At 34.3% G+C, this 16688-nt stretch overlaps 1 protein-coding gene across 2 annotated transcripts; it reads left to right on the top strand.

Annotated features, from left to right (window-relative positions):
* Positions 1-15126: 15126 nt before the first annotated feature.
* On the top strand, positions 15127-16564 carry RB195_021596 (uncharacterized protein; the record flags this gene model as incomplete). 2 transcript variants are annotated; one of them, XM_064208422.1, is made up of 4 exons in its annotated part: positions 15127-15172; positions 16088-16228; positions 16344-16459; positions 16529-16564. In XM_064208422.1, the coding sequence occupies 4 exons, from the start codon at positions 15127-15129 to the stop codon at positions 16562-16564; spliced, it is 339 nt and encodes a 112-aa protein (XP_064064303.1). The 2 variants fall into 2 exon arrangements, with proteins under 2 accessions (XP_064064303.1, XP_064064304.1); XM_064208423.1 differs by lacking the exon at positions 15127-15172 and adding an exon at positions 15837-15888.
* Positions 16565-16688: the final 124 nt, after the last annotated feature.

Here is a 16688-nt window from a genome sequence, read left to right as displayed (position 1 = left end):
AGAATATTCACATCAATGAATCGCAAGAAAAATTATCAGAGAATATCGCCTAAATATGCTTTTGAGTCCAAATAACAAGCACAACCTGTTCACACGGAAATCGCCAATTTTAATAATTTCCCGTTTTAGATGAGTTCAGACACATATTATATACATAACATAACACCATAGAGGATTTTATAACGATAAAAAGACGAATAACGCTTTCAGTTAATGAAGTAGTATAGAAGACGTCAATCTTCGTTGAGTCGCCTACCAGACGTATAACCTTGGTTGTTTTTGGGGAAGAAAAACGTTCATCCAGAAAATTGAAGCCGCTCGCAACGAACAAACGAACATGTCAACAGAAAATCGCATCAAGCCCTTCAACAACACAACAGAACACATTTATCAGAATAATAGGAGGACTAAAAGAGGTTCGTTGAGGCGTGAGGCGGTCCGTAAAGTGCAGATGATTGGCGCCGAATATAAGCTGTGCATATAATGGACGATAGTTAAGCGATCTAGGTTTTCAAGGAAGTGCCATCTGCCCGAAGGGCATAGCTCCTCGTAATTCGAGAACATGATTTCGTCGTTAGGCGGGGAAAAGTTGTAAAACACATACACACACACACGCAAACACTGATTAAGCCCAATCTATGAGCAGAAAAGCGCATCGTGCACAGCTCGGACAATCGTAAAATCCGACAATAAAACGAGATGAGAAGAATCCTGGAGCGTTTTGCTAAACTCGAGTGAAATCACAAAAAAAGATTGTTCAAATAAGAGTATTATTGGCGGTCATGATTGTTCCTGAAACATGTGGATTTGAATTCGGCAGTAAGACATAATTTCAATCGGCCTCCTTACATAATTCTTCGAACGATGGCGTAATGATGGTGCAATTATGTGAGCCAGACGGGGAAACAACGGTGAATAAAGGGGGGGGGGGGAAGGAACAGCTCGGCATTATAGGAGGCTGGGGTTTGATCCGGAAAGCAAAATTCTGATTGTTTATTCGGGGGGAGAATTCCGTTGAAGTGGTGAAACTCCGTGAAAAGCATTGACGTCAAAGAATAAGAAGTTCGGCAAAGAACTCTTCTCGCTCGCAACAAGCCCTACTGATTGGAATTCTCGCATCATATTCTCTGGAAAAATTTCACAAGGAAAACAGCCATAAATATATTTGAGCAATACGATGTAGTCTGGACTTTTGAAAATAGCAAATAAAAAAGTGGATTGCATCCTTGGAGCAATTCTTCGTTCACAAACTCCTTGGCGTAGGATCATAATGCTAGAGGTCGCAGAAGAAGTAAGTTGATTGGCAGCAATGTAGTGGTGGGTAGAGGATGTTGTCGTAGGTCCTACAGAGAAAAACAACCTAAAATGGAGCAAAGCAGGATCCAGCCACTCTACCTTACTCAATCAATGAGTATAGAAAACATTAAAATGAAAATTCCAGTAATTCTGGAAGCGATACGAGTTCAATTGTATGTAATTTATTATTATGTAATATTTATATTATTATTATATTATTTATTGTATTATATTATTGTTATTATTTGTTATTATTATTTATTATGTAAAAAGTTGTTAAAAAAGTATTAATGTAACAACAATAAACGAATTAAATTAAATGTAAAAACATATTTAGCTTGTTGTTTTAATCTACAAAGTTGTCCATATACGTACAGGTATACAATAAAAGAATTATAGCAAATTACAGTTTTGTAAAAATTATTACAACGTCCGCAAAGTGGTCGCAACTCCAAAAGAACATCTAAGATAAATTGCTTCTTACGGTGGCTGGATGGTGTTCCGTGAAAAGCGTCCATCACTTCTCGTACCGATCGAAAAAAAGGCGATTTCGCCAGGAACAAACGCTAGTAGCCGAACATTACGGTGAACGCTTGGTGTTAAGCAAAACTGTAGATTTCCCCGAATAGAAGGTGATCTACGTTGTTATAGTGTTTGTAAGCAATTGATTTTTATTCGTAAACAACAAAAAAAATTCAAATTTTCATAGTGATTCATCTGAAGCATAGACTTGTTTATCTATAAATTTGCATTTATTCTCTGGAATAACACCAAAACTCTAGTGAAATATAGGAGTACGGTTTACAACCGGTTTACAAATAAGTAACTCCTACTTGTCAGATAAATAGAGTTGTAATGAGTTCTATTTTGCAATTTCGCATCCGAAGAAGAAGAGAACCGGTAACAAGAAGTGATCAGTGAAAAAAAAATCAAAATTATATGCCTGTTCAGAATAACACCAAAAAGCAACAATTCTAATATATTATTGATTTAATCATAACTTACAGAAACCAGTAAGATAGAGTAATGACAGGAATGAACGAGTTCTCCGGAAACATTTTCCAATGCAAATTCCATTCCATTCCTCGATTACCTTATCAAATACATGTAATATCGAATTAATAATAATATGTAATATCAAATATAATAATTATCATCAGGTAATTTGTCTTGTTGGTGCAAATCACACATGAAGTTAGTAAACAAACAAATAAATAAAATCGATACAAGGAATTTGTTGTGTTGACGTCATGAGATGATCAGTGCAAATTTTTGTCCTTATTAAAATTCTACAATAATTTGTCAATTGGAGAGAAATAATAAAAAAGAACAAATACTTGAAGATGTCAGTGGAACATGTGTTAGCTGGTTTTGTGGATCAGAGAAGTGATCCGGAAAATCAACGAAAACACATGAAGTATTGTTGTGATACAAAGCTTTGGGGAAGGCTGAGAAGTGGGAGGAGGAGAGAAAAAGAAAGAGGAATTTCCATAGAAAAAGAGCAAAGAATGAGAAAAGGAAAAAATAAATGAAAGTAAATCGATTGAAATATTATTTTTGTTGAAAAAAGTCAAATTCAGTCGCGTAATATTGTTATTTGGAAGTGTACATAAGCTTATAAAGAAAAAAAAAAAAAAAAAAAAAAAGAAAACCACAGACGTATTATGTATGTAATTTTTTATATACATATAGGTTAAACTAATTTTAACCTCATATTTGAAGGTTATAGACATATTATACGAATTCCATTAAAATTCTTTTAGAACTACACGATTATTGGGTTGTGTTTTAATTTATAAATTTTTCAGTGTTTTTATATGCGTTTAAATTTATTTCAAATTAGTAAATAGCAAGAAGACTTTTGTGCAACTTTAAATGGGCAAAAGGGAAAACTTCTTTAATGAAATATTTTCTTTTCTTCTGCTACGAGCAACAAGTAGAAATTAGTTGTTTTTGAATGGAACGAGCGAGAACGGACGAGTTTACATGAGTGAAGCGTTCGTGCAATGCCGGTGGAACAATAGCGGTATTCTCTTTCACTCTTTCACAACATGTCACTTGTCAAACAAATGTCAAATTTTTTTCCTGGCTATTTCTTTGTTAACATTCGTATTTTTATTGAATGCTTCGACAGAGAAAAATTCCTGTAAAATTTATTGTGAATCTGATCAAATGCTGGATTACAATGTCATGATTTTATTCAACCCAATAGGATAGAGCAAATATTTGTTCGAAAGATAATAATCGAAAAAATTGAAAAATAGGACTCACTTACAATTCAGAATAATTCGAGAGACTATTCGAAAAAAAATACTCAAGGAAGTGTTAGAAGAAATCACATACAAAAATGAGCTACACATGTTCAGCAAAAGAAAAATCCTAAAGGGTAGAAGGCAAATAATTTTTAAAAGTGAAATATTTCAACGATTTCAATCACTAGAAAATCAAGACTAGTTTCCAAACATAAACATTGCAAATGAACGGACAAAAAGGAACTCTGAGAGTTCTTAAAAGGCAGCGAAAGAAAAAAAGCTTTGTCTCACGAATCCAGAAAAACTCGCACTTTTCTCTCTGCACTTCATATCAATTTTGCGCGAGTAAACTACTCAAAGGCTATTCATAAGGACTGAAGAAAAACTCTTTGTGTATTTATGTGCACATAAGTCGAAGGAAAAAAAAAAACACGAAAGAAAGTAAATAAGGGCGTTTTTTTTTTTCGACAGCAAAGCAAATAAATATGAAGGTCATATCCAAGCAGTTACTATCGCAAAGTACGAGCCGAGAGAGAGCGTCAACAAGTCTACTTTGCAATTCAAGCAGTGCCTTGGGGCAAATGTCCGGCGCGATATTATTAGTGGAGTGAGATCAACAGGAAAGAAATAAAATAATTTGTTCGTTAGAGCGGAATTCAAACATAATGAAGCGTACGGTTGGAGAATTGTTTTAATAATTTTTTAAGACTTAAAAAAAAGAAAAAAAAGAAAGAAAACAAAAGAGATGTAATTAAAGATGTAATTTCTAGACGAATTATTGCAAAATAATGAAAACTTGAGATCGAGAAAACTCGAGAGAGCGTTGAAATATTTTGCTTTCTTAAATAGAAGTACCACAGTTTTTTCGCGAACCAAGACAGTGGATAAAAAACGTTAAATAAAATGGTTACGTGTCGCGTCTTTCCTTTAAAATCCCCATAAAATCACGTACTACAATCCACGTAATTTACTTAATTAATTAATTGAGTTATCTACTTTTTTCTAGAAACTTCTAAGGAATATTTACGAAAGTTTTCTTGTTCGAGAAATCACTAAAAAGTCCCCGATAACAATCACGAATGCATGCGAGAAAATCTGCACTGAACCCTTGCATAAACAATAAAGTAGCTTACATTATGCTAAGTCCGTCCGTGTACGCCCACGTTCGGCTCGAAGCACTTTTCTTCCAACAGTCAATAACGAATTCAGGGATTGTATAAGTTGGTTTCGACTTTTTTCCCCTTTTTGCACGTTTTTTTTTCGTTAGTGCATTTGCAAATGAAAAAAAACTTTAAGTGGAGAAATCGAATTTGTCTCCACCAATACTCGTAGCTCAAAATTTGAATGCCAAAATTTACATATCAGACCCTAACATTTCAAAAAAAAAAAGAGAAAGGAAAAGTGCGAAAATAAATATCGCTGACAGAAAAATTGAAAGAGTTGTTCTCCAACAGTCGGTTTATAAAGTAATGTTTTATTTAACAACTACTGTATTTTAGAAAATTCATCTTCGTCCAATGCAACCGCATCAAAACGCATTCCATTTAACGTGAAACATATTTGTTGGGTAGCCTTGTAAAATAAAAGTAGAAGAAAATCGACTGACTACGTACGTGACCCAGTTAGCATCATTCGCAACATTTTTCTTCTTTTTCTAATTTGCAGCTCCTCTTTTCTTTCCAGTATCGATCCCGTAAATTTTGCTTTCTTCTATTTTCAAGGAACGAGAAGATATTCGTCCTTGAGGCGTATCTACTGATATTTAATGCTTTATATTTTATTTTATAGATTAAAAGATTTAACATGGCAGAATACGCCCGAGAAGCGAATTCAATAGTAATAATTAATAATAATAATATCTCAATAATAATTCAATAAATCTCTTAATAATGCAAAATATTTGGTAATATGCATCTGATTAGAAAACATTGCTTGCTTTTTTGACTGGTCGAGTAGATTTGTCAATATGCAATGAATATATACGCCTGAGGTCATGTTCGTTTAATGTAATAAGTTAAAAAGTTGCATTCACGTTCATTTTCGGGACTGAATCACGAAATGTTCTGAGACGCGATCGCTAAGAGTAGATCAAAATCCTTCCTTGAGATCAATTGTGAATGGCAGGATAAAAAATTGCATTTTTTCGAAACTAAAACTAGCTAAAATGGTAAATAGAGGAGAGTAGAAATCACTACAAAAGTTCACACTTTTTTTGAAGTTGTTCAAAATTTGCGTAGCTCCGAAGGATCGACTGGTAGTAAAAGAAATTTTGGAAGGGAGTAGGTGAGGAGGGTCCTGTAGAGAATGGAAAAAAACATAATTAAAATAGCCTTTTAAATGAGTGACAAAAAAATGAGTGCAAAGTTTTTAGAATGAGCAATTTTCTAGTCACTTTACGTTTATTTCAGAGTTTTTTCTGCGAATTATAAATACATTGGAAGTAGGTTCTATAAAGAAGACATTTCGGAGTTACTAAAACTCAAAAGTAAATTGCAAATGACCATCAAATATATTTCGAAGGAAAAAGTTGAACTTCTTTGAAATTTGTAATTAAAAGCTCACTTTTTGGCACATTAAGAGCATAGGAGTATTTATCTTATTCAATATTTGAGTACTAGAATAAAATTATAATTGAAAATTAAGGTGATACCTAGGAGACTGAGATTTTCCGAAAAGACATCATTAGAAGCTAACTTATTAATTTTAATCAGAGTGTCAACGAACTTTTGATACAAATCAAAGAATAATTTATTCGTCTAAGGAATTATTTAGAAGCCTGCTCATTCATTCTACCTCAGCCCAATAGAAATGAATAGATATTGCCATAAAAAGTAGGTTCGAAGGTTGTTTAGCCGGCCTATAAGGACAATGGACAATCGGAATGAGGGGAATACATACGTCCCCCAAAGCTACATTAATGCTCCTTTCTTAGCGAATAAGGGCGAATCGAATCGAATAAATGAATGTTTATAGGTCAATTATTGAATAAAATAAAATATTTGTGGGAACATTGAACAATTTGTGGAAAGTGAAGAGACATTGCAGTGTGTAATATCGGTTTAAATAAATAAACTTTTAGAAAAAGTTCGAGAGAACAAAACATCTATAAATCCATGTTATACAAATATCCAATCTATCAAATACATGGAAATGAGTCGTGGTTGTAATTTTATTCATCCAGAAAAAGGCAGGTTTAAGTTATGAGCACAGTGAGGAGGATCAAACGATACGATGATTACATTTCGTATTTTCTTTCAAAACCCAACAATTAACGTGAAAATGAAAGAAAGAAAAGTCTATTAGGGGGGTCTTTCCTGATGGTCAACAGGAATCGATTTTCCTAACGCATCCTGCGTAGATCATGAACTGGGGTAAGAATGCGGCAAATAAAAAAGTGCAAATAAGAATAAAAGGAGATCTCTTGGATCGCGTTACTGCTTTAATCTGTTCTCCGAGATCCTGTTGATCAAAGAAAGGCTTGAAAAAAAGTAGAACTTGAAGAAAAATTGACAAAGCTAAAAAAAACAAATTAAATAGTTCTTTAATATTAATAATACGCATAATATATATAGTAATAATATATTAATAATACGTTACTTTAATATGCATGCATAAAAACGTTGTAGTCCTGGAAAAAATCTAAGAGAAATTCCCATAGCTAACCTAGCCTAAAAAATATTCGAAAGGTCGTCAACAAAAAAAAAAGAATTGTGGATATTTGTCAAACACTTGAGCACGTATTTTTATGTATTCCTACAGCACTTGAGACGACATACAATGAGATCCCCGGGAAACAAGTGGAGTTTTTCTTTTTTTGTTCAGGCTAACCTACGAATGCAATTGAGAAGTGTAGGAGTGTGGAAGAAATGGGAAACAATGCGAAACGATTATCAACGCAACTTTGAATGGTTTTCGATCTATTATCCATAAAATAGTACTGCCACACCATCGATTTCGTCTTGACAACATGTCGCTAATTCTATGGCAAATCCGATCCACCAGCGCCATTTCGGCTGGCGAGCCAGGCCCCCGACGGGACACTTAAGCCAGAAAAGTCGTCGATCATCAGGCGATGAGTTGTGCTGTCCGGCCACCGAATTCACGATTAGCCTCACAAATCGAGTAAATTCTACGTTATTCTGATGTTGTTTGCTCTCGTATTATTTTGTTTTGCTGACGCTAACGAGCCGCTACGCAGCAGCATTGCAGAGATGAATATGGGAAGAACGGAAAATTATCCATAACTTGTAGCTGTGCACTTATTTCGGAGAAACCATTAAATTTAAAAATAATGCGAACGTTAAAGAACAGCTCCTTTACGAGTTGAAATTAATCAAAAGTTGAATGTGGAACTGAGTCGCTTACTGCAAGAAAAAAAAAGAATTCAGCAAAAGTAACTTCAAAACTACGATGAACAAATATTAGTAGGAAAAAATTTTTCAATTAAATATTTGAAAAATATTTTCTAGAACTAAATAATGTTTTACATATGCCGTTTAATTGATATTCGTATCTATTTTTGTAATATAGTGCATACCATATTTCAGGAATTCTGCACCAACTCATTTCTCACTTCTCATTCCAGCAACAAATCCAAAACGTTCTTGGTTTTTTTCTTTAAATTTTTCGTTCTATAGATACGTTAGCATTAGGTTTTCCCATAAATATATGCTCTAAGAGCACTAGGTAAGAAAGTTTAGTGAACTTCGTAAGTTCATTTAAATTTAAATTGTTACTACCTCAATGAATAAATTTATTTGTTTATTAGCTTGTGACTTTCACGTGGGTTCAGTTTCATCCTAGGTTATTAGACTTTTTATTCGTAAGTCCTGAATATCGTAAAAAATGTTTTTTTCTGATATATCTGATACCTAGTCTCTAACTCGATTCTAATGTTATTCTTGAAATCTGTGGAATTCAAGGAAAAAGTGGAGAAAAAACTGTATTACGCTAGTAAAAAATAGTTTTTTTTTGCCGTGGTCAAGCGTGGATTTCTTTTTGAAAACATTATTGATTAATTAGGATGGAAAAAAAATTAGGAACAATTTCGTTTCGCATCATTTACCACATTTTAGTTCTTGTTACGATGTTAGCAGTGCATTTATTCTATAGAAATGTAGGCGCACTGAATTTGGTTTATATTGTATAGAGAAAAATCGAATTAACGATAGAAATGCTGGATTTGCACTAGTCCATGATTTATAATATGCTCACTAAGTTAAAGTGTTATTAATACATCCAATTGTTGGAATACACTTGTGAAATGTGGAGTGAACCAGGGAAAAATCCGAAAATTTGAATGAATTCATCACGTTGCCAAAAGAGAGATTCCAGAAACATGATCAAAAATATTTGATGAAACGTCTTTAGATGTAGTGTATGGTGGTGGGCACAGTACGAACAGCTCTAATATATGCTTCAAAAAGATTTATGATCTATGGGCCCTGAAAAAAATTCTGCACTTCTTCAACGACATCCACCCCAAGAGAATCCAGAAGAAATTAATAATAGATTATAGGTTCCTAAAGCCGGTATGAATATACCTATAGAGATAAGAACGAAAAAATGGTAAAGTTTCTAGCTAAAACGCTAGAAATCAATTTTGTGAATTTCACATTTAATAAAGGGTAGCCGGGAGAAAAGTGGATCCTCTGGAAGTCGTGAGGAAATGAAGGCGTGGCGCCTAGGCGGAGACACTTTGGATTCATTTGTGAACGTGTGGCGAGCATGCTAATTTGAGAACGTTTCCTTTCCCATAACTTTATTCAATTGTAAGCTATCCAGAAAACAAGAGATATTTTAAAATGAAGAAAAAAAAACTGGATGTCGGAGAGGATGCAGTGGAAAGAAGAGTTGGAGAAAAACTTGAGCACTTTTTCTGCAAACTCTCAAGTAAAAAAGATTTGACAGCGGGTATTAGTGGGAAGTGCAGAGTACTCTAGGTTTTTTTTTGAAGCAGCAAAACTTCTGAGTTCCAAACGTCGATTCATAGAAGTTGTACTGAAAGTAATCCGAGCATGAAATTACAATAAATCACCAACTATAAGCTGATTCTGGATAATTTCCGTAATGAGCGAGACTACTCTTCTTACATATGCTGCACCATAATCAAATACTAAGTAAGTTAATGGGATTGGGATTAGGCAGTGCAGAGTGGTGAGCCGTCGTGGAATATTGGCTTCATCATAAACGAACGCCAGACTCGGATGGGGGTGATGGTGGTGGTGGTGGTGGTCGAACGAACATTCGTTTCGAAACTCGACATGTAAACACACAGGATGTGCCCTCGAAAACAAATTAATGGTCACTACTACAGTACGATTTTCATTTTATGGTGGAATTTTACAACGAGATATGGATGAGAGGATTTTACAGCACTACAAACTAGTTCTATTATTCCAAACTGAGTTTGATATTTTTTTTTCATATTTCCTTTTCCTCAATATAATCCAATAAGTGCATTTCTATAGGGATTGATTCACTTTGTGCACTTGATCAAACTTTATGTTGCTTTCATTCAAATCATCAGAATAAATTCTCGCCTTATAGAGATATAATAGAGGTTTTCTCAGGATTAATCCACATAGCAGCTGTGAAATGTTGAAGTCTTTTATGCGCAAACATGGGAGCTTGAAAATTGTCAATTGCATTTTAAAAAAGAAAGAATGATATCAAATGAAATCATTTTTCAATCATTCTGAGAAGCGAAAAATTGCACCATTTCTCCATCATATCCATTAGTCATCGAAAACAGCTGTTTAAGAAATTGAACTGTTCGTGTCGATGCCTCTCGAACTTTTTATGTTAAGTTATTAGTGCGGACTCAATAGCGACAAGTCAACTGTCATCTCAAAATGTTCTCCAGACCGCCACTAGGGATCCTAGAAATTATATCAGAGCAAAAACATCACATAAACATACACTTTTCATACAAAATGTAGGAAAATAAGTCCATGATTTATTTCCCAGAAAACGAATAAAAAGGATAAAGTCACTGGCGTATCATTCCACTTGGGATGCGCCAACGCGTTTTACTGGAATTCGTAATCGTTGAGGTTTCTGGACCGCGTGTTGGCCTATGCAATGACTTGTGGGGGCCAGCCGAGGATCAAGTCAGTGTTTTTATCCTCGCAGACAAGTCTGGTACTAATTTATCGACCCCGGAGGGATGAAAGGCTTGGTTTGGGCTAGAGCGGCTTCGAAACATCGACTGTGTGGCTACAACGGACCTCTAGTCGACCGCGCCACAACCGCCCTAGGAAAGAAAACGAATAAGGCAAAGAAAATGTATCCAGGAAATTGCAGAGAAGTAAGCGCATTATTTCGGCAGTTCGAATGCCAAACATGCTCATGGATTTCCCGGACTAGCTTTTCGCTTCAAAAAATCCTCACTATTCATTCTATAAGAACCCTGCTCTTTCTGATAGAAATGCATACATTTTCCAGTTTCAGGAGGGTAGGTGTGATACAAGGAACTAATGCATTTTCCATTAGCAGCAAATACGGATATCTCTTAGGGAGGTCGAGGACCATCTCCGCGGATGATAGCCACTGTGTGGCTATCCGGGGTGTGAACCAATTTGATTTGTCCATGGAACCCTGGATTCACAGGATCCCTTAAATGAATCAGGTTGATAATTGCTTTTTAGAGCGGAACATTTTCGCTTTTGTTTTAAAAGACAAGTTTTTGAGGTAGGACACTCTTACTTAACATATTCGGTGGTCCCACGGCGAATTATAGACCATTTCCGCGTTCGAGTCTGAGGTGGAACACGCTGGTGGACAAAGGCATTGATCATCGCCAAATACTTCATTTTAATATTTTTTAAATTGGAAATTAGATGAAACATGTTCAATTTTACTTTGCTTATGTGCATCAACCATTTTTTTTTTTAGGAGAGACAAAATATTGCACTAGTTCGACGATTGTGTAACCATGCGGAATAATGGTGCCGGATTTATTAACGGTTGGACAAAATTTTTCACTTGGTTCCGTTAGAGAAGGAAATTCATAGAAGAACATTCACTCAACAGTTGGTAGAAACATGGATTCTTCCTCTTTCTTTGAAACTCTTTCGAACATCTTTCTTCTTTTTTCTGTAAAAATCCTTAAGTCCATCCATATTCACTTTAACCTGTTTTCTCAAAAAAAAAAAGAGTAAAGGTCTAGTTTATTCAAGTGCAATAATAATAAATAAATTATTTTCATCCTGGAAAAAAGTGAGTTAAAAGAACAGGTTAAAAGCTTCGCCGTACTCGGTCCCCTAAACAGTTTGTTGGGAAGAATTTGAAAGTATCCTAAGAGAGATCCTATATCCAGCAGATTTTTCAAATTACAATAAATATCATTAAAAAAATGCTGAGGATGGGAACAACTGGCGATTTTCTGCAGTCGTCAGGTAATTCGTGACAGCGGTGGAAAAACGAGACCACCCACTGAGTTATTTAAACTCCCAGATCAAAAATGGCCTATCAACAGCTGTAAAATGAAGGTTGTAGTGAATTTTTGAACGCAATAATTTCAATGTAAATTTTTTTAGAGTTTTTTTTTAATTGATTAGCTTGAGCTGTATCCAGAATCGCTATTGATCTATCCTTATTAAGTGCTAACGTTTCAGCTTTATCGCCATCGTCAGATTCTGGAGTCAGTCAAAGCCATCAGTGACTTATCCACTCAGGCGCCTCAAAATGATCAAAAAAAAAAAATCCAAAACCCTACAAAATGCATTCAAGCGATGGGTGAACTCAAAGAACCACACATCGGATAGTGCTTACCTCATTTTGCCTCATTTTGTTGAAACTGGGAACGTCAGAGACCACTACGTACCACAATTATTAATTTAAAATTCAATTTTCATAGTTTTTAAAGCTATTTCAGAGAGTACATGTAGAACTGACAGTAAGATAATTGGTATACGTAAGTACAGAAGAAAAAAAAAGAAGTTGCGATGACCTTTTGAGGAGTGCAAATCTAAAGTACTCAAAAAATTTAGGCCAACACTTTATTTCCTTTTAGAGTTCGTCGGGCAGGTAACTATAATTACTGCGCGAAAAAAGTGGAAAATCTGGAGATGAGGATGTGCTGCTCAAAAATTTCGAGAATAAAAAATCGAAAAATATAGAAGAATGCATTCGATGATGGAGCGAGAAGGATAAAAGTACTTTCTGGAATCAGGAAATTAAAGAAATAAAGCCTACAACTTAATTTCTATTCTAAAAGTTGTGTGATAGATAAGAAAATTTTGTAATTCAACTTTAATAAAGTTGAAAGAACGACCTTGTTCTAAATAATGATGAAATCTGGGCCAATCCTTCAGATCAGGTCATCCTAGATTATCGAGTCATGGGATCAAAGTTGTGATCGCCGAGGTGAGCACTCATATCATCCTTATAAACTCTAGGATACGTTCAGGAATGTCATGACACCTCAAATTTCAGTACTCAGCACTCAGATGAGAGGTCAGTTAATCTGATTTTGCGAGGCTAATGCACATTCTTTAACCTAAAATCAGACATTGCCGAAAAGAAATAGTTTTGAGGTCCCGTAGAAGGCTAAGCAAGTTCAACAAGTTTATAGGACATAAAATAAACATCCATAAAAGTACAGAATAAATGTAATAAAATAATAAAATTTCTTAAGATTCAGACATTGAGCAAGGTATAAGCTGAAGAACGTTTTTTCACATGTTTGATTTTTTCAATATGTTTCTTTAATTTTTTTATCATTGTACTTTTTTAAGTTTGTTTTATGGACTCAACTCGATGTGCAAACTCCGGGAATTTCCCTTCAAACTCCAAGCGATAACTCTGAAAGAGAATTTGAATTTCACAAAATATAACCACGTGGAATTATCCTGGCAGCGAAGACGCCCTATCTAATCTATTCTTCTCAAATTGTAGAAATTGTATGTGAAAACGACATTTTGAGAAAGCAAATTTTAGCAAAATTGTGCGCGAATTCCGTTCAGCTGTTAACAGAACTCAATTGTCGACTTTGAATAGAGTTCCAGAACTTTGATAAAATAAGATTCTTCTGAAGAATCGTTCCGCAAAACTTTTTCAGGAGTTGAAAGTTTTTAGGATCTCTCCCATAGTGTTCCACTTTTTTCAAATTTTTGAATTTGAAAAAAAAAAACGCCGTAATTTACGATTTCTAAATTAGTAGCTTCTGTTTTTTTTGCAGTCTTTTGTTGTCAGATTCTATTGTTCTGCTTTTTTTCTACTTACAAACATCATGTACTGTTGCAAGAACGCTGTTCCGTGATATCATTTGTTTTTTTCGGTTTCATACGCAGATGGAACATTATTTGCACGATTGTGCAGATAGAACACATATGTGCAAATATTACACGAGAATTTCCATTTGATGACATTAGCAAATGAACAACGGAGATGTTTTTTTTTCTTCGTTGTTATGAAAATAATTTGATTTCTGAAAATTTTTTGAATAATTTTGACTACAGTAACTAGCTTAGAAGTTGTTTTGCAAGAGGAAAGATTTTTTTTTGAAAACAAGAACATTCATTGTTTTTATGCAGATGGTGTCAGAGTGTTATTTTTCGTTTGATTCAAGGACCAAATTTTTTTTTCAGTAGAATTGAATCGATGGAAATATTGAAAACGAAATTTTTTTCGTACCCCTTATTGTTATAATGACCGGTAAGTAAGTGTTGACCTTAATTTAAGCACCCCTCTCTTTCCATATCATTAAGTACGTAGAAGAAAAGGTTGAAAGTAGAAAAAAAATGAGTGAGAATAAAAGAAGGAGTAGGACGTTGAGACGTTCATGTTTGATCATCCTCTTTTTATTTGTAGAATAAGCCGATATCTTTTTTTTCTCATGGAGAGAAAGTATTAAGAAAATTCTATTGGAAATATTTCTTTTACATACATAATATACTTTTACATACTTTTATATACATCTTACAAATTTTTCTTTCCTGGTTCCAATCCGTTTCCTTCTATTTATTCCGGAAATATGCCGGTGGGTATGCCTCTCCTGAAACTCGTGGTCATCGTCGTACACCTGTCACTGGTGGGGGCCCTCTTTCTCTTAATTTATCAGGAATTTATCATTCGGATTCCTTGAGGGAAGCTTTTAGTGAAATGGACAGAACTGTTTCTTAGAGATAAGGCTACGTAAGAAGATATGTACATCAGTCGTATGATAATTCTTTTGTTACCATAAATATGACTGGATAAACTTGTAATGCATATATTTTTTGTACATCTACACCGTCCACATAAAATTCGCCACATTGATTTGAAGAAGGACCCTCGAAATCCGCTCACTATTCCAATAACAACGAATTTTTAGGGAAACCATTCTGAATGGCAGCTCTAAAAATAGCTCTTTTCATAAGTTTTACACCATTCAAAAGTTCCGCGTAGATCTCGTGTGGATGACAACGAAAAGCACGGGAAACGGTTTCCGATGGCATCGTGCTTTTATGTTAGGATTGGGTCGAGCAGCTCGTCAAATCAAAAAACCAACAAACAATGGGATTCGAACACAATGCTGCCGATGTTGCTATAAAATCGGCAGCATCACCTACAGAATCCACATCCATCATCCGTCATGATTTTTACTATTGCTCTCCTAACTCTTAGCGTTGTCATGGCAGGTATACTTCTATTCGTTCATTTACTGAAAGATTTCTATTATTCAGTAAATTTGAAAGTTTAATAATTCAAAATTTTTTTAGAAATTTCCGCAGAAAAAATTAATAATTTCAAATGATTCAAACAGGTGATCTACATATATGCGAGCTCGTAATTAAATTGCCAATTTTTTTCTTACGTGTTTTACCTTCTTTCAAACTTATTTAGTAGTTAGAAAGGTATACAGAACATAATTTTTTTAATCACAGCATAATTTTGAATTTAGGGCTCCGCTTTATTAAATTAATAAATTACTGCAAAAAAATCTTTACCACAAATAGAATTATACTGTATCCACGTTTGGTAACGTTTTTAGTTATTATTGGTGTACGACAAATATTCTTTGTGGGATTCTTCACGGAATTAACCGCATAAGCAGTCCATTACTTCACAAACAGTGCAAAGATTATGATTTTTGTTTCAAAATACCATCACATACTCGAATCGTAAAGAAGCACGATAAAACATCCAGAAATCCCGAAAGACTTTGAGTAGATTTTATTCTCGGATAAAATTTAAAATAATAACAGACTGCTGTGACTGCTGTGAACAGTATTTAGAAACTTTCCCAATTTTTTGAATCTAATTAATTATAGAAAAAGACCGCAGGCTAAGTCTTTTTTGAGTATGGATAACTTCCAGCTAACATTATCCTCGATCGCTTTGAAATTGTTAATTTGTGAGTTAACTGTTTGCCTGAAAAAAAGAAAAGAAAAGGAGAAAAAGAGTTTATATTCAACCTTTATTCTACTCATTTTCTTTAATCATGTAAATAAAAAAAATCAGCATGAATACGCATTCCTGAAAAAACACATTTCTCGATATAAGTTATGGATATTTTTCTAAAAGTAATTTCACCCGTTATTTCGCTTTTTCAGTGCCAGACTGTTTTCTGCCATTTCTAAGTGCAACGATTACCTGTAAATCGGAAAGTGACTGCCCCAGTGGACCATGTGTATACAGTCTAAATCGTATGCAAAAAGTCTGTTGTGAGCCAAAACCAGGATCGGTACAACCTGGTAGGTTTTCCAATAACATCCCACAGTATTTGGAGTTTTTTTTTTCTTTTCTAAAAATTCTATTTTATAATATTAAACACATTCTGCTATAGATTCTATCCAAAAAAATCTTCAGAGTGCTCAATTGGAAAACCAGCAAAGTTTCCGATATTGTGTGATCCGAATAATCAGGATGACGATGCTTGTCCGGATGATTACGAATGTCGTGAAAGCACCACAAACTTTGAGAAGGTAAGGATTCTGTTAATTTATATGGATAAACTGTGTAAATAAACATATGTTTATTTGTTCATATTTCAGAACAACAGTGAGCCCAACTATTTGTGCTGTCACTGAAGAATCGAAGGAATCGACAACAAATTTTTTATTCTAAAATTTTTCATTTACTCTTAAGAACTGTACATTGTACACATATATGTACTCTGGTGATATCTGTATTTTTTGATACAGTACATATACA

The sequence above is a fragment of the Necator americanus genome, chromosome X, assembly GCF_031761385.1.
Source record: "Necator americanus strain Aroian chromosome X, whole genome shotgun sequence".
In the NCBI taxonomy this organism is placed as follows: domain Eukaryota; kingdom Metazoa; phylum Nematoda; class Chromadorea; order Rhabditida; family Ancylostomatidae; genus Necator; species Necator americanus.
The sequence above is the reverse complement of the archived record's forward strand: the minus strand, read 5'-3'. Positions and strand labels throughout refer to the sequence as shown.